General features: G+C 43.3%; 2 protein-coding genes across 3 annotated transcripts in view; one reads left to right on the top strand and one right to left on the bottom strand.

Annotated features, from left to right (window-relative positions):
* LOC310670646 (uncharacterized protein) overlaps window positions 1-24,895 on the bottom strand; it is a 306,280-nt gene that overhangs the window by 44,887 nt on the left and 236,498 nt on the right. The gene's annotated exons all lie outside the window — the stretch shown is intronic.
* On the top strand, window positions 12,682-16,802 carry LOC310670653 (vomeronasal type-2 receptor 26-like). Its single transcript, XM_083426285.1, has 4 exons — window positions 12,682-13,522; window positions 14,542-14,769; window positions 15,215-15,341; window positions 15,818-16,802. The coding sequence occupies exons 1-4, from the start codon at window positions 13,493-13,495 to the stop codon at window positions 16,726-16,728; spliced, it is 1,296 nt and encodes a 431-aa protein (XP_083282411.1). The 5' UTR covers window positions 12,682-13,492; the 3' UTR covers window positions 16,729-16,802.

The raw sequence follows: 24,895 nt of genomic DNA, 5'->3' as shown, positions 1-24,895 counted from the left end.
ATGGGAAACTGAGAAGCACAAGAACTCTTCCCCTACTTGAGATTCTCAGTTACTGGTACCCAGAGGCATAGTGCCTGTGACAGTGAATGGAGAACATAGCCATTGTGACTGGAAGCCGCTGAGAGCCTCATCATCCCCTAATTTATCTGCCATTGGGATCTTCTAATGTTCTTAAAAGCAGGTACCAGATAATGAGAAAGGCTGCTGAAAGTAACTCGAGATGAGTTGGATCTCATGGAAATGGTACCAAGTGGAACATCAGGAACTCCATCCCCACAAAAGGTCTTACCAATAAAAGCTGGTGGAAGGACATTGGCTAAAGATATGAGGATGAAACACAGTGTTTGTGGCAGAGATGACCCCACTGATGAGGTGGTCTCCTGGCCTGAAATAATTAGGTGAATCTATCTTATCCCTTTCCAAAGACAAGAGGCATTTTGTCTTCAGTTTCCCACAGTCCCCATAAGGCAGTAGAAGCAGTAGAACGAGGACCATCTTTTTCTTCCCAATAACAAGCACCTCTTTTATGACTGCTCCCTTACAAAGAATTAGAAGCCTTTTGTTGTGGTCCTTGCAAGATGCAGTAACCTTCTTCTTACTAACGGAGCTCTGCAGAGGGGTCACATCTGAAGTGGAGAGAAGTCAAGCCAACCTCATTCTGGTGCAGTTATCATCTGTCCTAAATCTCAGCCCCCCCAAGTTTTGGGTGGCTCAGGAGGCATATATCTGCCAGACCTTTCTGCCTCAAATCCATAACATCACGTTTAGTGGACTCAAATGTGGTCTTTGGAAGCAAGAAAACCACACACACTATCATTTTGATAATTATACAGAGAAGAAGTACCACCTCTGCAAGTTCCTAAACATTTTATGCAGCTCCACCTGCAACTGCGGGGCTGAAGAAAAACATGTTTGTGAAAACTCCAAGATCTGCCCCCAAACTGTGATATGCAAATGCCAATGATTGGTGAAAAATACCAAAATTAAGAGCTAGAAGTTACCTGAACTATCATACGTGAGCCCTGGCAGAATCTCCCCCCCCCCGCACAGATGCTAACACAGGATAGGGCTATTCTGATGAATTTGAGAGGTGAAAAAGGGAACTGAGATTTCACATAAAGACAGAGGTGATTCAGCAGATTTTTTTGTAGGTTTTTGTTTTTGTTCTTCTTTTTATTATATACTTTTTGGTCTTATCCTGTATTTTTATGCTGTGAACCACCCTGAGATCATTGGGTGAAGGGCGGTATACAAATTTAATAAAGAAACAGACAAACCAACACTTGGACTTCCCAAAAAAGCTTCCAACAACGTGCCTCCTGGGTAAGCTTAGTAGTCATGGAATAACAGAAGAGGTCCTCTGGTGAATCAGGAATGGAAGTTGCAGGAAGCAGAAAATAGGTTTAAGTGGATAGTCCTTCAAATGGGCAAGGTGTGTGGTGCCAGATGTTCTTGACCAAAAGCTCGCAAGGACAATCTGGCCACATCATTTGGCACCAACTAGAGATTCTGCACCAGACCCAAGGGCAGCCCCAGAAAGAGTGCATTGCAGTAGTCCAGCTCCAAGTTTTCCATTTCTCCAGTGGTCAGGCTATTCCTGTTCACAAACAGCCATAGAGGACACGTGGGTCTCTAGTGACAAAGGTGTATCCAAGAGTACCCCCAAATTATGCACTTGCTCCTTTAGAAGTGGGAATCATCCAAAGAGCCTACAATTTTTTTTAAATTTTTTTTAAATAAAATTTTCAAATTTATCAATAATTAAAAACAAAACAAAACATTCCATTTGAATTATACATCCAATTCTAATCTTTCCACTTTCAGACTTCCTTCAGTCTATCTGGAAATTTTCATGTTTTCACAGTTATTCACATTTCTTGCATCTATATTGTTTTGTTTTTTTAACCAAATTAATCTTAACAATTATTATAAAACAATATTTCTTTCCATTATTATCACAGAGCTTCTTGAAAACCTACAAACGTTAATTGACCTTCACATATATTCTTTATATACTATGTAAATTTATTGCAGTCCTCGGTAAATCTCTGGTCTCACCGGTTCCGAATTCTCCCCGTTAGCTTGTCTAATTCTGCGTATTCCATCAACTTCATTCTCCATTCTTCTTTTGTTGGGATTTCTTCCTGTTTCCATTTTGGTGCCATCAAAATTCTTGCCACTGTTACTGCATATAAAAACAACTTCTCATCCTTCTTTTTTTTTTTTTGTCGTTTCTTAGTATTCCTAACAGAAAAGTTTCTGGTTTTTTAACAAAGGTATATTTCAACATTTTTTTCAATTCATTATAAATCATTTCCCAGAAACCTTTCATTTTTGTACATTCCCACCACATATGATAGAATGTTCCTTCTTTCTCCTGACATTTCCAACATTTGTTACTCACTTTATACATCTTTCCAAGTTTTACTGGTGTAACATACCATCTGTATAACATTTTCATAACATTTTCTTTTATTGTGGTACATGCAGTAAATTTCATTCCTTCTTTCCACAATCTTATCCAGTCATCAAATTGAATATTATAACCAAAGTCTTTGGCCCACTGAATCATTGCAACTTTAACCTCTTCATCCTTAGTATGCCACTCAAGTAGTAATTTATACATTTTTGATAAAATGTATATTCACAATTTCTTTTTGATATCTAGATTTTTCATCTTGAAAACCTCTTTCCAGCACCTCTTTTTTAAATATCGCATTCAGTTGGAAGTAGTGTAACCAATCAAACACATATTCTTTAACTTCATCGTATGGCTTCAATTTCCATTTATTTCCTTCTTTTATAATTAAATTCTCATATGTAATCCAACTCCCCGTCATATTGATCTTCTTAACACTCATTACCTCCAATGGCGACAGCCACAATGGAGTTTTAAACTCTAATAAATTTTTGTACCTATTCCATACTTCAATCAGCGGACCTCGGAAAATGTAATTTTCAAAATCTTTATGCACTCTTTTTTTCTCATACCATAAATATGCGTGTCAACCAAATCTATTGTCATATCCTTCTAAATCCAAAAATTCTGAATTTTCCAACTTTATCCATTCTTTCACCCAGCAAAGACATGCAGCCTCAAAATATAACTTTAGGTCTGGCAGGGCAAAGCTTCCTCTATCTTTTGCATCCGTTAAAATCTTAAATTTTATTCTAGGCTTCTTGCCCTGCCAGACATATTTTTGCCATTCTTTAAATATCGTAACACCTTTAATTATTGGTATTGATTGAAATAAAAACAGCATTTTTGGTAGCACATTCATTTTTACCGTTGCAATTCTTCCCCAAAATGACAACTTCATTCTTCCCCACACTTCCAGGTCCTTCCTAATTTTGTTCCAAACTTGTACATAATTATTTTGAAAAAGATCAATACACTTGGGAGTTAATATAATCCCAAGATATTTAGCTTTCTTAACCACTTCCATATCTCTTTGTTGCTGAATTCTTTCTATTATCTCTTGATCCATATTTTTAACCATTATTTTCGTTTTGCTCTTATTTAATTTGAATCCGGCAACTTGTCCAAATTACTCTATCTCTTCTAACACTTCGCTAATACTTTTAATAGGGTTTTCTATTGCTATAACGAAATCATCAGCGAAGGCTTTTACCTTATATTCCTTACAACCACTTTCACACCTTTTATCAAATCATTACTTCTTAACGCTTTCAACAAGACTTCCAGGACCGATATGAATAACAATGGTGATAAAGGACACCCTTGTCTTGTATCCTTGGTTATAGCAATATCATCTGTCAGTACATTATTAACAATTAATTTTGCTCTTTGTTCAGAATATATTGCCTTTACACCATTTGCAAATGAATGACCCATCTCCATAAATTCCAGATTCTTTAACATAAATTCCCAAGAAATATTATCAAATGCCTTTTCCGCATCAACAAATATCAACATCGCTTGCTTATGTTTCTTATTAGTCAGATATTCTATTCTATTTATTATGCTTCTTATATTGTCTTTCATCTGCCTTCCTGGTAGGAATCCTGTTTGGTCCTTATGTATCAATTCCTTTAATGTCTTTTTCATTTTATTTGCCAAGATGTTAGCAAATATTTTATAGTCATTGTTCAATAGCAAAATTGGCCTATAGTTTTTAACGAGTTAAATCTGAATCCTGCTTGGGAATTATTGTTATATATGCTTCTTTCCATGTCTCTGGTATTTGTCCTTCTTTCAAAATGTTGTTCATAACTTCTACCAATGGTACAAGTAAGATGTCTTTCATTTCTTTATAATATCTTGCACCAAATCCATCCGTTCCCGGAGTCTTCCCACTTTTTAATTCTTTTATAGCCGTTTTAACTTCTTTTATTCCAATTGATTCATTCAATTTATTTTTATTTGTCACTGGAATCTTTTGCACCCCTTTCTTCTTTAAATAATCTTCTATCATCCTTATCTTAGATTTCTCTTTTCTTTTATATAGATCTCTATAAAAGTCCACAAATCCTTTCCTTATTCCTTTCGGGTTCTCAATGTCTTGGTCTTCTACTTTAATCTTTTTAATTATATTTTGATTTTTCCTTTTTTTAAGTTGCCACGCCAGCCATTTTCCGGTTTTATTTGCAAATTCAAAATTCTTTTGTTTCATTCTTTTTATATTCCACTCTACTTCTTTATTGATTATCATAGCAAATTGTGTCTAAAGTAATTTTACACTTTGCTTAACTTTTTCATCCTTAGGTCTGTTAATCAATTTTTTTTTCGTTCTCCATTATTTGTCTTAAGATTTCTTTCCCCCCTCTTTCTCTCAATCTGTTTTTTATTGCATTTTGCTGAATAAAGAAACCTCTCATGACCACTTTACTAGCATCCCAGACCATGTTAATTTTTGTTTCCTTATTTATATTATTCACAAAATAGTCAGTTAAACATTTCTGTGCTCTTTCCACAATCTTCTGGTCATCGAAGAGATTCTCATTTATTCTCCACCTGAACGATTTTTCTTCGTACCCTTTCAGAATACCTTGGATGGCGTTGTGGTCAGATAAAACCTTAGGTTGGATCTCAATTTTTGTAAATCTTGAAAAGGAAAGCACTGTTTAATGTTTGGATAAGGTACAAAGATTTGCTAGAAAATAAAACCCCAAGATGGGTGTCACCAATGGAAGCGAAAGCATTGAAAAAAATCAATATGGAGGCCAAGTGGCCAAAGTATTGGGAAATTTTGGAGCAAGAGGGAGACAGGCTAAAATTACAAAGTTTTGAAAAACTAAAAGGCAGAGTGAGAGATTGGCTCCATTATTATCAAATAATGGAGGCATATAAATTGGACAAAAAATTAGACTTCCAGGTGGAAAAATCAAAATTGGAAACAGAATTGTTAGAACCCAAAGTCAAAAATTTGTCAAGAATGTATAACTTGCTGTTGAAATGGAATACTCAAGATGAAATGGTGAAATCGGCTATGATTAAATGGGCACAAGATGTTGGACATAACATTATGATGGCTGACTGGGAACAGTTATGGACCACTGGTATGAAATTTATGGCATGTAATGTCTTAAAGGAGAATTTAATGAAAATGATTTACAGGTGGTACATAACACCAGTCAAGCTTCCAAAAATTTACCATCTGCCCGATAATAAATGCTGGAAATGTAAAGAAACGGAAGGTACTTTCTTTCATCTTTGGTGGACGTGCCCAAGGATTAAGACCTTCTGGGAAATGATATATAATGAAATGAAAAAGGTATTTAAATATACCTTTCTGAAGAAACCAGAGGCCTTTCTCCTGGGCATGGTCGGCCAATTGGTGTTAAAGAAAGACAGAACCTTTTTTATGTATGCTACAACAGCAGCAAGAATACTCATCGCAAAGTATTGGAAGACACAAGAATTACCCAAATGGGAAGAATGGCAGATGAAACTGATGGACTACATGGAAATGGCGGAAATGACCGGCAGAATCAGAGACCAGGGAGAAGAGTCTATGGAAGAAGATTGGGAAAAATTTAAAGTATATTTACAGAAATATTGCAAAATTAATGAATGTTAGAAGAATATTGGAATGAAGATACATGGTTTTAGCAGAAGTTTTATTAAGAATTATATGAATATTAAGTGTTAATGTGATAAAGTGGAAAATTTAAAGTTAAATTGTGTTAGGATAAATTATAGAACAAAAATTGAAGAAGAGGGAAAGGATTTGTTGAACCAGTTAATTTGAACCAGAATACAAAAAAGGGAGGTGCGAGGAAGTCAAGGAAATAAGCTAATGAAAGACATAGATATAAAATTTGGATGTGTGGTTTTTTTTATATGTTGTATTGTTGTATTGTATTCTTTTTATTGTTGTATTGTATTGTTTGTTGAATTCATGCATTGTTTTTCTTGATTGTTTCTTCTTTTTATAATTATAAAATATCTAATAAATATTATTTTTAAAAAAGGGGGGGGAAGAAAAGTGGCCTATAGTGAACAGTGGTTCCTCCAATTCTCGATCAGAGCCTTCAGAGGGTCGCATAGAGGCCGTAGCACTCTTGAAATCCTCTGAATCATCCGATTCAGTTTCAGATTAAGAATCAGAACCTTCATTAGTGGGTGTGGGCCTTTGCTGTTGTTTATCCTCAGCCTCTTCACTGTCATCAGGATAACATTGGAAAATTCCCACATTCTCCCCCCCACTTGGCTATAAAGTAACTAAAAAATTATGGGAGATGATATATAATGAATTGGAAAAAATGTTTAAAATAACTTTTGTTTAAAAAAACCAGAAGCCTTCTTATTAGGAATAACAGGTACCAACATACCAAAGGACCAGAAAAGATTGTTTATGTACGCGACAACAGCCGCACGGATGCTACTAGCCCAGAGATGGAAGGAGGAAACAACCCTGAGCAGAGAAGAATGGCAAACCAAGTTGATGGACTATGCTGAAATGGCAAAATTAACTGGGAAGCTCAGAGAGCAAGACCATTGTAAGCAGGTTAAAACATTAGCAGGATTTTAGCAACACTTGAAAATTAATGGAAAGTACGGACAATTTGGAAAGACAAAATTTGGACAGTTTTAATATGCAGGTGTAAATATTACCACTAGGACCTATAGAAAGGATGGGGGGGAAGTCAGGAGATTCAGCGTAATTTTGGCATTTGAATCTTGTTGTATGTTTCTTTATTTATTTTAATCAAATAAAAAAAAATTGAAAAACAACATCAAACTGCTAGGTTGGCAGGAGCTGGGACAGAGCAATGGGAGCTTGCCACCGTCACATGGATTCAAACCACCAACCTTCCAACCAGCAAGGCCAAGAAGCTCAGTAGGTCACAGTGCCACCCATGTCCCTAGAGCTGTGTGTTATTAACAGGGGACACAGGGCTGAACTCCTCAATGCCTTCTTTGCCTCAGTCTTCTCCGATAAAGAAAACAATGCCCGACCTGAAGAATTTGGAGCAAATGATTCAACAGAGGAAACATAGCCCAGAATAACTAAGGAGATAGTACAAGAATACTTGGCTAGTCTAGATGTATTCAAGTCTCCAGGGCCAGATGAACTGCATCCAAGAGTATTAAAAGAACTGGCAGATGTGATCTCAGAACCACTGGCAGTCATCTTTGAGAATTCCTGGAGAACAGGCGAAGTCCCGGCAGACTGGAGGAGGGCAAATGTTGTCCCTATTTTCAAAAAGGGGGAAAGAGAGGACCCAAATAATTACCGCCCAGTCAGTCTGACATCAATACCAGGGAAGATTCTGGAGCAGATCATTAAGCAAACAGTCTGTGAGCACCTAGAAAGGAATGCTGTGATCACCAATAGTCAGCATGGATTTCTGAAAAATAAGTCATGTCAGACTAACCTGATCTCGTTTTTTGACAGAATTACAAGCCTGGTAGATGAAGGGAACGCAGTGGATGTAGCCTGCCTTGATTTCAGCAAGGCATTTGACAAGGTGCCCCATGATATTCTTGTAAAGAAGCTGGTAAAATGCGGTCTTGAGTATGCTACCACTCAGTGGATTTGTAACTGGCTGACTGACCGAACCCAAAGGGTGCTCATCAATGGTTCCTCTTCATCCTGGAGAAGAGTGACTAGTGGGGTGCCACAGGGTTCTGTCTTGGGCCCGGTCTTATTCAACATCTTTATCAACGACTTGGATGATGGACTCAAGGGCATCCTGATCAAATTTGCAGATGACACCTAACTGGGAGGGGTGGCTAACACCCCAGAGGACAGGATCACACTTCAAAATGACCTTGACAGATTAGAGAACTGGGCCATAACAAACAAGATGAATTTTAACAGGGAGAAATGTAAAGTATTGCACTTGGGCAAAAAAAAATGTGAGGCACAAATACAAGATGGGTGACACCTGGCTTGAGAGCAGTACATGTGAAAAGGATCTAGGAGTCTTGGTTGACCACAAACTTGACATGAGCCAACAGTGTGATGCGGCAGCTAAAAAAGCCAATGCAATTCTGGGCTGCATCAATAGGAGTATAGCATCTAGATCAAGGGAAGTAATAGTGTCACTGAATTCTGCTGTGGTCAGACCTCACCTGGAGTACTGTGTCCAGGTCTGGGCACCACAGTTCAAGAAGGACACTGACAAACTGGAACGTGTCCAGAGGAGGGCAACCAAAATGGTCCAAGGCCTGGAAACGATGATGAGGGAACGGCTAAGGGAGCTGGGCATGTTTAGCCTGGAGAAGAGGAGGTTAAGGGGTGATATGATAGTCATGTTCAAATATATAAAAGGATGTCACAAGAGGAGGGGAAAAGGTTGTTTTCTGCTGCTCCAGAGAAGCGGACACGGAGCAATGGATCCAAACTACAAGAAAGAAGATTCCACCTAAACATTAGGAAGAACTTCCTGACAGTAAGAGCTGTTCGACAGTGGAATTTGCTGCCAAGGAGTGTGGTGGAGTCTCCTTCTTTGGAGGTCTTTAAGCAGAGGCTTGACAACCATATGTCAGGAGTGCTCTGATGGTGTTTCCTGCTTGGCGGGGGGTTGGACTCGATGGCCCTTGTGGTCTCTTCCAACTCTATGATTCTATGATTCTAACACCTGTCAGGAATTTTTCCACTTGCCAACTTGGCCCTGGCCATTTGATTTTCGCCTTCCTCATAGCAATCCTCACAACTTTGTGAGGTTAGGCATTGGGGAAGCCTTAGTCTTGGCTGGAGGGGAGGTTACAGCCTCTGTCCGCCCCTTCTTGGTTAAGGGTATCCTGTTAAAGGGATCTGTGAGGAGTTGCTATTGTCCGGATGCCCAGGCAGGGGCTAGGGCCATAGCACTCCTCCAACAGGGGCCCCTTGGTGGTTACCCCTACTTGATGTAGGTCATGGGGGGCCGGTGTGGATTACCTTTAGATGCACCCCCAGCAGGTGGACTGGGGTGGAATAAATGGCTATACGCAATGCCGATGCCAAACCATTCACATCTGTAATCAATAGAGTTGTGGCTCATTTGGACCCAATATTCTGCTGTTGTCTTGTCTGGTTTTTCATCACTTAGGGAGTGACAGGAACACAGGAGCTTGACACACAATTTGTAGGCTCTTTGAATGATTCCCACTACTGCAATGCACTCTTTCTGGGACTACCCTTGGGTCTGGTGCAGAATCTCTAGTTGGTGCAACGTGATGTGGCCAGATTGTCCTTCCGAAATTTTGGTCAAGAACATCTGGCACCACAGCCCCCCATTTGAAGGACTATCCACTTAAACCTATTTTCTGCTTCCTGCAACTTCCATTCCTGATCCACCAGAGGACCTCTTCTCTTATTCCATGACTACTAAGCTTACCCAGGAGGCACCTTGTTGAACGCTTTCTTGGAAGTCCTATCCTGTGTTAGCATCAGTGCTGGGGGGGGGGCATTCTGCCAGGACTCACGTATGATAGTTCAGGGAACTTCTAACTCTTAATTTTGGTATTTTTCACCAATCTTTGGCATTTGCATATCACAGTTTGGGGGCAGATCTTGGAGTTTTCACAAACATGTTTTTCTTCAGCCCTGCAGTTGCAGGTGGAGCTGCATAAAGTGATTAGGAACTTGCAGAGGTGGTACTTCTTCTCCGTATAATTATCAAAATGATAGTGTGTGTGTTTTTTTTTGCTTCCAAAGATCACATTTGAATCCACTAAATGTGATGTTATGGATCTGAGGCAGAAAGGTCTGGCAGATATATGCCTCCTGAGCCACCCAAAACTTGGGGGCGGGGGGCTGAGATTTAGGACAGATGATAACTGCACCAGAATGAGGTTGGCTTGACTTCTCTCCACTTCACATGTGACCCCTCTGCAGAGCTCCGTTAGTAAGAAGAAAGTTACTGCATCTTGCAAGGACCACAACAAAAGACTTCTAATTCTTTGTGAGGGAGCAGTCATAAAGGAGGTGCTCGTTCCTGGGAGGAAAAAGATGGTCCTTGTTCTACTGCTTCTACTGCCTTATGGGGACTGTGGGAAACTGAAGACAAAATGCCTCTTGTCTTTGGAAAGGGATGCGATAGATTCACCTAATTATTTCAGGCCAGGAGACCACCTCATCAGTGGGGTCATCTCTGCCACAAACACTATGTTTCATCCTCATATCTTTAGCCAATGTCCTTCCACCAGCCTTTATTGGTAAGACCTTTTGTGGGGATGGAGTTCCTGGTGTTCCACTTGCTACCATTTTCATGAGATCCATTTCATCTCCAGTTACTTTCTGGGGCCTATCTCATGATCTGGTACCTGCCTTTAAGAACATAAGAAGATTCCCAATGGCAGATAAATTTGGGGGTGATTAGGCTCTCAGCGACTACCAGTCACAATGGCTATGTTCTCCATTCACTGTCACAGGCACTATGCCTCTGGGTACCAGTAACTGAGGGGAAGACTTCTTGTGCTTCTCAGTTTTCCATGTGCATCTGGTTGGCCGCCTTGAGAATGCTGGAACAGATGAGCCTTTGGGCTGATTCTGCAGGATTCTTCTGAAAAATGATGGTAGGAGAAGGGTGTCTTTTTGCCTTAGGTTTAATATAAAGGGGGGAAATATCTACTTTCTCAAAGCAGAATTATGATAGTGCTTTCTGGATCTTTTAATCATTTTCTTAGATCCATAATAATAATAATAATAATAATATAATAATAATTTTATGCCCCACCTATCTGGCTGGCTTTCCCCAGCCACTCTGGGCAGCTTCCAACAAAATATTAAAATACAGTGATCTGTTAAACATTAAAAGCTTCCCTAAACAGGGCTGCCTTCTGATGTCTTCTAAATGTCCGCTAGTTGTTCTTCTCTTTGGCATCTGGTGGGAGGGTGTTCCACAGGGCGGGTGCCACTCCCGAGAAGGCCCTCTACCTGGTTCCCTGTAACTTGGCTTCTTGGCGTGAGGGAACCGCCAGAAGGCCCATGGCGCTGGACCTCAGGGTCCGAGCAGAACGATGGAGGTGGAGACGCTCTTTCAGGTATACTGGCCCGAGGCCGTTTAGGGCTTAAACGTCAGCACCAACACTTTGAATATATTATGTCCCACATCCTTTGCCCATTTTATCATAACGCAATTTACCTGGTCCTCTTTAGTGTCCCATTCCAAAAGCTTGTAACCGTACTGAGAACCAATGTAGATCTTTCAAGAATGGTATTATGTGGTCTCGGCGGTCGCTCCCAGTCACCAGTCTAGCTGCCGCATTCTAGATTAGTTGTAGTTTCCGGGTCACCTTTAAAGGTAGTCCCACATAGAGCGCATTGCAGTAATCCAAGTGAGAGATAACTAGAGCGTGCACCACTCTGGCGAGACAGTCTGTGGGCAGGTAGGGTCTCAGCCTGCATACCAGGTGGAGCTGGTAGACAGCTGCCCTGGACACAGAATTGACCTGTGCCTCCATGGACAGCTGTGAGTCCAAAATAACTCCCAGGCTGAGCACCTGGTCTTTCAGGGACACAGTTGCCCCATTCAGGACCAGGGAGTCCTCCACACCTGCCTGCCTCCTGTCCCCCAAAACAGTACTTCTGTCTTGTCAGGATTCAGCCTCAATCTGTTAGCCGCCATCCAACCTCCATCTGCCTCCAGACACTCACACAGGACCTTCACTGCCTTCACTGGTTCTGATTTGAAAGAGAGGCAGAGCTGAATATTAGCGGTAGAACAGAAATATTACTTGGACAGTGCTGGCATGTATATAATTTCTCCCCCCAGGAAAGGACCCACAAAGTACTGGCAGCTCCTCTCCTTCTTGTATGCCATTCAAGCGATCAACCAGAATCAAAAGCTGTTACCCAACATCACCCTGGGCTACAGCATCCATGAGAACTTTTTTGATGGGAGGGTGACCTATGATGCTTTGCTAGACATGCTGTCAATTGGGCAGCTGAACTTTCCAAACTACAGCTGTGGTAAACAGACTAACTTACTGGCTGTTCTCGAAGGGTCCGACTCTCAAAACTCCATCCAGATTTCAAACGTGTTGGGCATCTATAAAATCCCACAGGTAGGAATGGAGAGAGGTATAATAGCATTATGATATTGGCAGTCTTATTTTCAACTACCCTCCTGTTGATCCCTAGCATCAAATTTGCCTTCCTTACGGCTGCCACAACCTTCGAGGAAATCACTGTTCCCACCAAAGTGTCCTTGCAATAGACCTTCCTCCTTCCGAAGACCTTCCCAATCTCATGTTGGGCTTAGAAATATTTCGGCTTTGATCTGAAATCAAACAAGATCCAAATCTTCCTTCTCTTCCCAGGTCACTTATGCTTTTGTCTCTCATGTTCTGAATGATAAGAGGCATTTCCCTTTTTTCTACCGGATGGTCCCCAAAGAAGAAGCCCTGTACCCAGGGATTGTCAAGCTGCTCCAGCACTTCCGATGGACGTTGATTGGCCTCCTTGCACCAGACACCGACAATGGAGAGAGGTTCCTGAAGAGCTTGACACCCGTGCTCATCAAGAGCGGTGTCTGTGTTGTCATCTCACAAAGCATCCAAGGATTGAATAAAAACGCAGTATACATTCCTCGTCTTCCATTCCGCAAGTGGAGGCAAGTGCATGTATTTGTTTACTACGGGGAAATGACTTATTTCTTAGATGGACTACTCATTATACAACAGTTTTTTGACATAGTGATGAAATCCATTGTTGGGAAAATCTTCATTACAACAGTTTTGTGGGATGTTGCCCTGGAACTGATGTATAATGACATATCTTTCCAACACATCCATGGTATATTTTCCTTCTTCACTGAGACAAGTAAAGGGGCAAAATACGGTGATTTTCTACCCTTTTTCTCTGGTATTAAGAAGTTTTGGGAGGATGCTTTTAATTGTTTCTATTCAAAGCATGCATTCTCAGTGAAAGGCCGGACAAGATGCAGAGAGAGAGGGAAACTGGAGAGGCTTCCCCAAGATGATCTGGAATGAATCCTCTCTCTAGACAGCTACAGGATCTACAACACTCTGCAAGCCGTGGCTCGTGCCTTAAATGCTGCATATTCATCTAGATCTAAGCAGAGGGGAACTGAGAGAATGGGACTTCAAAGGCTAGAGCCATGGCAGGTATTTTCTTTCCCTTCATAGACATCTCAACTGAACATGAAAATCGATTGTAGTGTTGCAGATATTTCCCAGGCGCATAGATGCATTATTCACTCTTTACTCGCAGAACTCATTATAACAGAATGAGAACATCATTCTGTCCAACACAGGCTCGGGATCTCTCTCTCTCTCTCTCTCTCTCTCTCTCTCTCTCTCTCTTTTACCTTCAGGAGAGCTTCCTTTACATATTGCCTCTATTGAGTTTTGGAGCCAAAGACAAAAAGGCAACTCTCTTCAAAAAGGAGATATTGCAATCCAATGCCTTCATCACATGATCTAAGGTTACAAAACTCACATGTTAGCTAGCAGAGAACAGCAACCAGTTAGTTAATCTTAATCTCAGCAAGAGCCCGGAGCCCTTTAGAAAAAAACTACTATGGAAAAAACCCAAAGTTTGCAAAACACATTACCCATTTTCCATTTCAAACCTTCCTTAATACATATACATTTTTCATTTCTGTTTGCTATTCTTATTCTTGCCTCATTGCACAGCCCCCCGAGCAACTGCTCCCATCATGTGCCCAATTCTCCTTTCCCCGCAAGTTGGAATTATTTTTGGCAGGGGAGATGACATTGATCAGGCTGTCTCTAGTCTCTATTCCTTTGACACCCGCTTGGCTCTGCTCTGGCTCTCTGCTCCCTCCACCAAGCTTCTGCCTTTCCCTGCTGAAGCCCATATTGGAGATTTCATCCATTAAACATTATTTACATGGTTGAGTTTATCTTAATGCTGCCACCATTTTCAGATGTATACAGTTATTTTCCATATATTCAATAAATGCTTTCCACTCTTCTTTCAATGTTTGTTCTTCTTGCTCTCTTATTCTGCATGCTAAATCTCCAATTTCTGCATATTCTGTCCACTTAAGCTGCCAATCCTCTTTAGCTGGGACCTCGCTGACTTTCCATTTCCGGGCTAGCAAAACAGGGGCCTATGCTTCCCTTTATTCTAAATGCTCTCATCTTTGCTTCTGTTCCAGCTCCACCCTTTCCTAGGAAACACCCAGTTCTACAATTCTTCCATGGACAGAGTGTATTTGGATGAGAACGGGGAGCTGGCAGCCGACTTGGACATTGTGAACTGGGTGGTGTTCCCCAATAAATCCGTCCTCAGAGTGAAGTTTGGGAGTATTGACAGACAGGGATCCCCAGACCTGAAGTGCTCCATCGACCAGGAGGCCATTGTGTGGCCCAAGTGGCTCAATCAGGTGACGGGGAGTGGGAATCATGCCTGTCATTTTGCTGTCTTTTCTATGAGCTGTAATAAGTGCTCCCTGTTCTGTGGGCTGCTGGCCTCAGTTGCCTGTCAACTCCAGCACTGGGCTGCTGTTCCAGATAGTTCCTACAGCTCCTCTGCTCAGCTGGGTGCCAAAGGAGGCTTCCTGCTAAACTGTGTGTATGGGGAAAGGGGGGTTCCTTGCTTTTCGGTTCTTAAATGAATTTTATTAGCAGTGAATAGCTCATGGCCCATATACAGAACTTTATTTAATGGAGGTCCTTTGTTTTTTTCTGAATTTATTCATGAATAATTCATGTAATGGACAGTGATGGGAAATGCTTAGTTTCAAGCTATAGTCTAGATGCTACAGCAGATGACAACATACTATGCCTCAAAGAACAATTCTTAGTGACGCTCTTCGTCTTTGTGCCTAGACCCTTCCTACTTCCAGGTGTGTGGAAAGCTGTCACCCTGGATCCGTCAAGGTGATTCAGGAAGGGAAGCCTCTTTGCTGTTATGAATGTCTTCCCTGTGCAGAAGGGACCATCTCCACTCAGGAAGGTGGGTGACTCCAAGGGAAAGGCTGGCCTTGGGGAAGAGAGAAGGGTTCGGTCAGGAATCTCTCAAAACCAATTCTCCCTCACCCTGAAGCCAGATGAACACTGCACCCCATAGTTGCCTTTGACTAGACTTAACTGTCCCGGGGTCCTTAAGGAGGGAGATTGTTATGGACCTAGGGTAGATATTAGACTTCTGCACAGATCCCTGGTCCTCCTTTTGGCCCTGGTATAGGGGGCTCCAAGCAGCCCAACCTGCCAGAGGCCAAGCTGGGAATCTCCAGCCCTGGAATCCATTACAAATTTCTTCGGGGTAGAGCTAATGTTTAGAAAAACCTAATTAAATACCTGTAGTGATCTGTGGCTGTCCCAGACTGACTTGGTCTACAACTGAATCTCTCCCAAGAGGCTAGATACTGCTCAGGGCTTGGCCGAATCCAGTGTATTAGATATTACTTACTCTTTCTCTCTCTCTTGCAGATGCAGACCATTGCAAAAAATGCCCAGAAAATCAGCACCCAAACAAGAACCGAGATCAATGTGTGTTCAAGCATATCACCTTCCTAGCCTATGAAGAATCTCTGGGGGTTGTCCTACTTTCCCTTGCCCTACTGGGGTCCTTAGCCACAAGCTTTGATTTAGGAATCTTTATTAAATACAACGAAACTCCCATAGTCAAAGCCAACAACCGGGACCTCTCCTACATCCTCCTGGTCTCCCTCCTGCTTTCCTTTTTGTCCTCCTTCCTGTTCATTGGGAGGCCAAGGAAAGGGACCTGCCTTCTCCGACAAACGGCCTTCAGCATCATCTTCTCTATTGCTGTTTCTTCTGTGTTGGCAAAGACCATCACTGTGGTTCTGGCCTTCCTGGCCACCAAGCCAGGGAACTCAGTGAGGAGATGGCTGGGGAAGAGTCTGGCCAACTCCATTGTCATTTCCTGTTCCTGTGTCCAAGTTGTCATCTGCATGATCTGGCTGGGAATCTCACCACCATTCCCAGACTCTGACATGCACTCCCAGCCTGGGGAGATCATCCTGCAATGCAACGAAGGGTCTGTGGCCATGTTTTATGTTGCCCTAGGCTACATGGGCTTCTTGGCGGCCATCTGCTTCACGGTGGCTTTCCTAGCCAGGAAGCTGCCTGGGGCCTTCAATGAAGCCAAGCTGATCACCTTCAGCATGCTGGTCTTCTGCAGTGTTTGGGTGTCCTTTGTGCCCACCTACCTGAGCACCAAAGGGAAGTACATGGTAGCCGTTCAAGTTTTCTCCATCTTGGCCTCCAGTGCTGGGCTCCTGGGCTGCATCTTCATTCCCAAATGCTACATTATTTTGCTGAGACCTGATCTGAACACGAAGGAGCACCTGACAGCAAAAACTAAAGATAGCATCTGATTCTTAAAATATTATTTTTCAAGAAGGTAGGGAAGTGAGATTCTTGAAAAATGATGTTTCATTTTAAAAAATCGTTACCCTCATTTGATCATGACCAACCAACTTAATGGAAGTAGGTATGAAATTTGTATTTGGTTGAAATTTTGTTAATACTTTGGAAGATATAGATCACATAGATCACGGGGAATTCACATTACCAAAATTAGTCGTGGAAAGGAACAAGGATGTCCACTGTCACTCCTGTTATTTTTCTTAATTTTAGAGAAATATCCCTCCAATTATACAACGCCCTTTCTGGCATAGGAGTAAGTATAAATGAAAATAACAAACGTAGGCCTCTATGCAGACTAAACCTACCCAATGTTAGGGTGCTATCAACGGTTCCTGGCTGATTGCCCAGGAAATTATAAAGACAAGGAAAAGTTTCTTACAGCCCTTTCCCCTTCCCTCCCGAAGCTTACAGAGAGATGCCATAGAACCCAGCCCCCTGGATAATGGTGTTGTCCTGAGTGAATCTCCACCCCCAGTCTCTCCCACTTCCTTACTCGTCATCATCATCACCTCCTCTGCAGGTGCTGCTAAGTGCCCTCTGTCTTTGAGCTCTTTGCTCTCCTACTTTCAAGGCTCGCTGGGTTCTGGAAGATGGTGGGTTTGGAATGGTTTCTAATGACGTGTCAGCCAGGTGTTGCTCTGGCTCTCCCATGATTTCCCAACTTTTATCCTCATCTGCCTCTGAACTGTGACTTCCCTTTACACTTTCTTCCTCTTCCTCCTCCCTGGAAGAGTCAGGATGGAGAGGGGGTCTCCCCCATTCCTCCCTGGCCCTTGGTCATCTTGGTCACCCTCCACCCCACACCTGCCAACTCATCAATATCTTCCTTAATTTATGGTGCACAGAACTGGACACAGTATTCCAGGTGTGGTCTGACCAAGGCAGAATAGAGTGGGACTATTACGTCCCTTGATCTGGACACTATACTTCAGTTGAAGCAGACTAAGATTTCAACATTATTTTTATTAGAGTTAAAATTTGTTATCTTTCCCCCCTAATTGTATAATTAAAAAAGCACACCTTTCAATGCTGTATTTTAAAACGTTGTGAGCCATGCAGGGACCTTACAGTGAGGGAGGGTCATCAATATGATTATTTAATATATAAAAAAGTTGCTGCATCCCACTGTTGACTCATGTTAAGCTTCTGGTGTAATAAGCCAGTTGCCCTATATTTAGGCCTCTGCTTATTCTCTTCAGCCTCAGCAAGGTGTTGTTAACATTTTGCGCCTTCAGACCATATACACAGGGACCTGGGCCCACATTTGGCCAGAATCCTACCCGCTCAACTGTCATCTCTAACCCCCACCCCCCAAAAATATTTCAATTTCCCCCATGCCCCCGTTTCATTTCACTTCCTGAGAAAAATCCTCGAATGTTTCCACTGAATGTAGTAAGAAGGGAGCGTATTATGGAGGGGGGAGCTCCAGGCGGACATTTCCACAGTGGTGGGAATGTTTTGGCGGTTTTTTAATTAAAAATTTGATGATTTACTAAAGTGTGCAATGTCTCTCGTATTTTTTTTCCATGTAACATTTTTACAATTCAGTTTCATTTGTTGAGACATTATGAATAAAAGGGGGAGAGGGGTGGGGGGGAGATGGGTGTGTGTGGTTGGATGGCGATGTTTCTATTTTATTTACTGTATGTAGGGTTTGGTGTCAGCATTGCTTGTGCAGGTTCTTTGCTGTTCACTTGTGTTCCTTTGGTGGTGAGAGAGGTTGGGGTTGGCCTAGGGTGTGGTTGTTCATTTGTGGTTGGCTGTGGTGGTCTTTGTTTTCGTGTGTGAGTGGGGTGGGTGGGTGTTTTGGATCAGGTTAGCCATATTGATTTGTATGCTGTTGGTGGGTTTTTGTCATTGTCTTGTTGGGCTGTGTGTGTGATAAAGAGGAGCCATACAGGGGTGAAGGTGTCTTCTTCTATTTGTCCCCATGTCAGTTTCAGTTTATTGGTTAATTTTTCTAGTAGGCTGTTTCCCATACTATTTGGTACCATTGGTCCATGCTTACTCTTGACAGATCTCTCCAGCGGTGGGAATGTTGTGGGAAAGCGAATGACCATGAAACAGAGGATGAGGAGGAAGAAGAGGAAAGGAAAGGAAAGGGTGAAGGCTTGTTGCTTGGGGGGGGTAGATAAAAGAGTGAAGGACAAGGCAGTTCTGGGCAGCCTGGGCAACTGTTGCTTAGGTGGACCGGAAAGCAAAGAAAATGGCCTTTGCTGCAGTTAGGCCAAAGGAGAGCAAAATAGGGAAGGGAGGGCTATCGAGCAAGAAGAGTGGGAGCTGCCCTTTTTGCTGCATATAACCAAGAAAAATAGAGTATGCACTAGAGTTATAACTTTTTGACTTCAAAAACAAACAAACAAACAAACAAACAAACAAACAAACTGAAAGGGGGATTAATTCTCAGTTGTGAGAAAAGGTCACCCCGAAATGTAAAGTTGAAATCACTATATCTGTAACATTACTACTCATAAGTATTAGCACTTTTTAAAACTTTATGGAACTGTTTAGAACTTTTACAGCTGCCTGGAACTTCCAAATCTCTATTGGAGAATCATGGGAGGCTTGAGCCATCCGTACTGCAGACACCAAGAAGCAATCAGGGTGCGTCGCGCAATCAAAGTGATGTGGGAACTTTATGGTGCTTGTGTTCAGGACCCTTGTGTTTCTGGGACCCATAGATGGCTGTGGGGACATGCCCGTTTGGGGTGTCTTAAAAGCGCGAGGGAAAGAAGGAGGAGCACAGCCACTTTTCATTTGTGATGTAGGCTTTTTGCTCTATCCCTCTCACCGTCTGCAGCTGTTTAGGGAATTGACAAGACAGGGGATATTTTATGCACCAGACTTTTCAGACTCAGTGCGAGAAATTATGAATCTCTGGAGAAATCCCTGGAGAAATCCCTGGGAAAATAAGAATATTTATGAGGCGGGGAAGCATCGCCCTGGCAACCTGCTGGAGTCTCTCTGTGGCTTGAGGAGCAGATGCAGAGATGGAGAAAACATGTTTGCAAGAATACAGAGAAGCAGCTGCCCTGTTTTGACATGGGCCAGCATAGGGTGGAAAAGTCAGCTTGGATTTTAAATAGGAATGCACCTTCGCTGGGGTCAGGACCAATATATTTTTTTAGGATGTATGCAAATATATATACGCTCTACATAGAGTAACTACATCTGAGCCCTGTGAACTGATGAAACCCATTCCCTTTACAAGGAGATTCTTATTCTTATTATTTGTTATTTATTGAGTTTATATACTGTTGTATACATAGAGGCTTTAGGGGAGTTCACAGAAAAGATCACAACATATATAACCAGAATAAAAACAACAACCCAATAACACCCCCCCCCCCGAAAGGAGCCACATTTTAAAAGGGTATAGGATGTCAATCAGGTCAACCAAAGGCCTGGTTAAAGAGGAAGGTTTTTGCCCGGTGTCTAAAGGTGTATAATGAAGGCGCCAGGCAAACCTCCCTGGGGAGAGCATTCCACAGACAGGGAGCCACTGCAGAGAAGGCCCCGTTCTCGTGTTGCTGCCCTACGGACCTCTCAAGGAGGAGGCACACGAAGGAGGGCCTCAGAAGATGATCTCAGGGTCCCGGTAGGTTTATATGGGAAGAGGCTGTCCTTGAGGTATTGCAGTCCTGAGATCACGCTGACATGCTTGGATCTCCACATCCCCAAGGCCATCTTCCTCCTTACCAGACACATTCTCCACTAACTGAACCTTCCGCACCATCTGAATTATCACAAAAGATTTGTCTCTTAGCTTTGTCTCCTTGCGCATTCTCTGAGGTTTACAAAGAACTCCAAGGATTTTCATTCATCCCCACCAAACAGAACTTTGTTTCTCCTATACAACACAACTTAAGTACAGGCAACTCGCCGTTTGGGTCATCGCACAGCAGCAGTCATGCAAAAGCCCATTTTGGCCCCCCCCTTGTCTTCTGGGTCCGAAAATGACGTGTGGGTTGCACACGCACGTCAATCTATCACTCGCACAATGGTTTCCACCTCCATAAGAAAAAAACCTAGCTAAAATACTGAATTTCATAACGTAAGTTATGAACGCTTTGGTTTATATAACGCCTTGGTTGCCCAACTGGCTAATTGGCACCAGCCACTTGGTTTTTCGCCTACCTCGTAGCAAATCGTCACAACTTTTTGGGTATTGGAATATGTTTGTGTATTGGGAGGCAGGGTGTGGCCATCGCCTACCTCTGCACTTTATTGGTATTTCGGTAAAGGAATCTGGCAGTCATGGATCCTGTCCGAGGCCCTTGTGGTGGCACGACACCCCCCCCCCCCCCCGTGACATCAGGGGGAGCTTACAGTTGTATTTGCATCAACAGGCTCCTCCTACTGGTGGTTAACCCTTGTTAGACTCACCCCTTCCTTCCTGTTGTTTTATCCAATGCCTAAGCCAATACCTCTCACATGCTGTAATCAATAAAGTTGTGGCCTTTTTTAGTCCATTAACCTAATAAGGTGAAGGAAAGGATTGGACCCTGATTAATAAAATACACATGAGGCTTGGCTAGCAAGACTCTGGGAGGAAGTGCCAATAATAATCTGCCACACCCTGGCCCAGGTCCCTTTTATTAACAAAAGAACTCTTAACACAGCGTTTGTAAGAACCAATCAGATTTCCTCTGAGCATTTCAAAAAATCCCCCACGTGGGACAAAGTCAGATCAGAGAAATCCTTTTAACTGCAAATAAACTATTTCCTACTTGAGCATGCATACGTGGTTAAGCTAAACAAACAGGAACCAAGGAGGAATGCATTTAGGAAACCCAGAGGTCATAAACCCATAGGAAAGAAAGATAGTATTTACCATCTCCTTGTGAACTCTCTTCCTGGCCCTTAAGATCGACCTAAAGATTAACAAAATCTACATCAAAGCTACTTTCTGTCTTTATGTGCTGAGGATCCCTGGTGAAGCAACTGGTCTGTGTTTTAGCATGCTATACATGACTGTCAGGCAGTGAGAAAATGGCAGAGGTGCAGAGGCTTGTGGGATTCAATCAGAAATCATGTCAAATGGCTCAAGCCCAGTCAAAGCAATGCGTTCATTGCTGACACAATGGCTTGCTACATTCCCCATAATTCCTCATAGCAATCCCACCTGACCACCACAATTCACTGCTGGAGTCATGTTGTGGGGGGGGGAGACAACGCATCCTGACACTTTCACCAAGCTGCCTCCTGAGTAAGCTTAGTAGCCATGGAATAAGAGAAGAGGTCCTCTTGTGGATCAGGAAGGAAGCAGAAAATAGTATTAAGTGGATAGTTCCTCCAAATGGGGGGCTGTGGTGCCAGATGTTCTTGACCAAAAGCTCGCAAGAACAATCTGGCCACATCATTTGGCACCAACTAGAGATTCTGGACCAGACCCAAGGGCAGCCCCAGAAAGAGTGCATTGCAGCAATCCAGCTCCAAGTTTTCCAGTGCTCCAGTGGTCAGGCTATTCCTGTTCACAAACAGCCATAGAGGACACGTGGGTCTCTAGTGACAAAGGTGTATCCAAGAGTACCCCCAAACTATGCATTTGCTACATAGGCTTAGGATCCAAGGCCATTATTGTGAAAATGGATTAATTGTAAGTAAAGAACCCTTTTTCTGTACCAGTCGGACTCCTGAGTATTTTATTTTACCTTTTTAGTCATGCTAATGTGTGAATGAGACTGATTTTACGTGGTGCCATGCCTGGCACAACCAAAGAAGTTGCCCTGTGCCATAGAACATATGAGTGGGCCTCCCTGCCTCCACCTAGCCGCTCGCTCGGTAGGAGAACAAAAGCCAGAGTTGTCTGAGTGGGTGGACTTGGAAGCAGGATGGAAGTTGGATACACAAAGACATACATGCTCTGTGCTGGATTCAAAACAGTGACTAATGCAGTGATAATGCTCCATGCAGTATTAATGCGGTGAAGCCCTGCTACCTATGCTCTGTTTGCATATACACTGGGACCTCGGGTTAAGAGCTTAATTCGTTCTGGAGGTCTGTTCATCACCTGAAACTGTTCTCAACCTGAGACACCACTAATGGAGCCAGTGTGGTGTAGTGGTTAAGAGTGATAGACTTGTACTCTGGTGAACCAGGTTCGCATCTTTGCTTCCACCACATGCAGCTGCTGGGTGACCTTGGGCTAGTCACACTTCTCTGAAGTATCTCAGCCCCACTCTTCTTCTTCTTCTCCTCCCACTGCTGCCGCCACCGTGTTGTTGTTGTTTAGTTGTTTAGGACTCTTCTTGACCCCATGGACCAGAGCATGCCAGGCCCTTCTGTCTTCCACTGTCTCCCGCAGTTTGGTCAGACTCATATTTGTAGCTTCGAGAACACTGTCCAACCATCTCGTCCTCCGTTGTCCCCTTCTCCTTGTGCCCTCCATCTTTCCCAACATCAGGGTCTTTTCCAAGGTGTCTTCTCTTCTCATGAGGTGGCCAAAGTATTGGAGCCTCAGCTTCAGGATCTGTCCTTCCAGTGAGCACCCAGGGCTGATTTCCTTCAGAATGGATACGTTTGATCTTCTTGCAGTCCATGGGACTCTCAAGAGTCTCCTCCAGCACCATGATTCAAAAGCGTCAATTCTTCGGCGATCAGCCTTCTTTAGGGTCCAGCTCTCACTTCCATACACCACTACTGGGAAAACCATGGCTTTAACTATACGGACCTTTGTTGGCAAGGTGATGTCTCTGCTTTTTAAGATGCTGTCTAGGTTTGTCATTGCTGCCGTACCACCAGGCGATTTCTGTTCTCATTCTGAAGCAAAGTTCTTAACACGAGGTAATATTTCTGGGTTAGCGGCTCCTCCTGCTTCTGGCCTGGGGGGGGGGTCGCAGCTCAAGCGGGTCTCCCAAATGAGGCATGGGGGGGCACCTGCCTTGGAGGAGGAGAGAGCGGTGCTCGTCTTGCCAAGGGTTAAAAGGAACAGAGCTGTCTTTCTAGAGAGGACAGGAAGTGGAGGCGTGGGGGGGGGCAAGGTCCTCCCAGCAGAAGCCCCTCCCTCGCCATTCCCGCCTGCAAGCGGAGGGGCTGCTTCCGCCTCCCTCTCTCTCTTGCCAGAGCTGCCTGGGGGTGAGTCTCGCCTCCCTCTCCCTCCGGGTGCAATGGGGAGAAGGGGCTGCGGGGGAGGATGCCTGGGGGGCTGGCCAGATGGGGGGGGGGCAGACCTTCCCCCAAGCCAAGCCAGGGAGGGGGCGGGGGGCCAGGGCTCTGCCCCCTCTCTTCTTGCTTGGCCCCGTGGGGGGGGGGGTCTTGGAGGGGGGAGCCTGCAGAGAGAGCCCTGGAGTCTCGATCAAGAGTGGAGGAGGAGGAGGAGGAGGAGGAGGAAGGGTGTTCTTCCTCTTGGCCAGCATCGCTACTGTGTCTTTTCTCCTGGCAGATCGAGGAGACAGCAGAAACTGCTACATTTTTAGCTGGGCGATTAGAGCGAGATCTCTTATGATTGGATCGCTTTTCTAACGTAGCTCAGCTTTTTTCGTTCTTTAATCAGTTTGGTCATTTATACTGATGTCAGCCTCCAGGACGTACTTTGCATACCAAACTATATAGCAAACTATATCTGGTCTAGGCAACTATGCCCCACAAATAACCCAGAGATGCATTTTCAATAAAAGCACACATTCTGCTCATGTAAAAACACCAGGCAGGTTTGGAGTACATTGTCAGGAGCAGGGCTAGGCAAACTGAGGCCCGGGGGCCGGATGCGGCCCAATCGCCTTCTAAATCCGGCCCTGTTCTCACCCTGAAGCAAAGTTCTTAACCTGAGGTACTATTTCTGGGTTAGCGGAGTCTGTAACCTGAAGCGTATGTAACCTGAAGCATATGTAACCTGAAGCGTATGTAACCCGAGGTACCACTGTATGTCCTTTTATTTAAAATGCATCTCTGGGTTATTTGTGGGGCATGAGGATTTGTTCCTTTTTCTCTCTCTTCAAAATATAGTCCAGCCCACCACATGTTCTGAGGGACAGTGGATGACACACGGCTGAAAAAGGTTGCTGACCCCTGGTCTATAGCTCTCCTTCTGGAGCCAGATAGTCACTTTCAAGGGCACCATTTAAGACGTAGAGGTTTATCCTGAATGCTGTTTGAGCCAAGCAGATGCCTGCA

This window comes from Podarcis tiliguerta (assembly GCF_965153285.1).
Source record: "Podarcis tiliguerta genome assembly, chromosome: 2".
Taxonomy (NCBI): Eukaryota; Metazoa; Chordata; class Lepidosauria; order Squamata; family Lacertidae; genus Podarcis; species Podarcis tiliguerta.
Note: the sequence above shows the minus strand (reverse complement) of the source record. Positions and strands in the feature narration are given on the sequence as shown.

What these genes read in the sequence shown, in the direction of transcription:
- LOC310670653 (XM_083426285.1), top strand. Translation starts at nt 13,493, where the DNA reads ATGGGACTTCAAAGGCTAGAGCCATGGCAG. An exon ending in GGCCCAAGTGGCTCAATCAG is followed by an intron (nt 14,770 to 15,214) that starts GTGACGGGGAGT and finishes CTTTGTGCCTAG; the next exon opens with ACCCTTCCTACTTCCAGGTG. An exon ending in GACCATCTCCACTCAGGAAG is followed by an intron (nt 15,342 to 15,817) that starts GTGGGTGACTCC and finishes TCTCTCTTGCAG; the next exon opens with ATGCAGACCATTGCAAAAAA.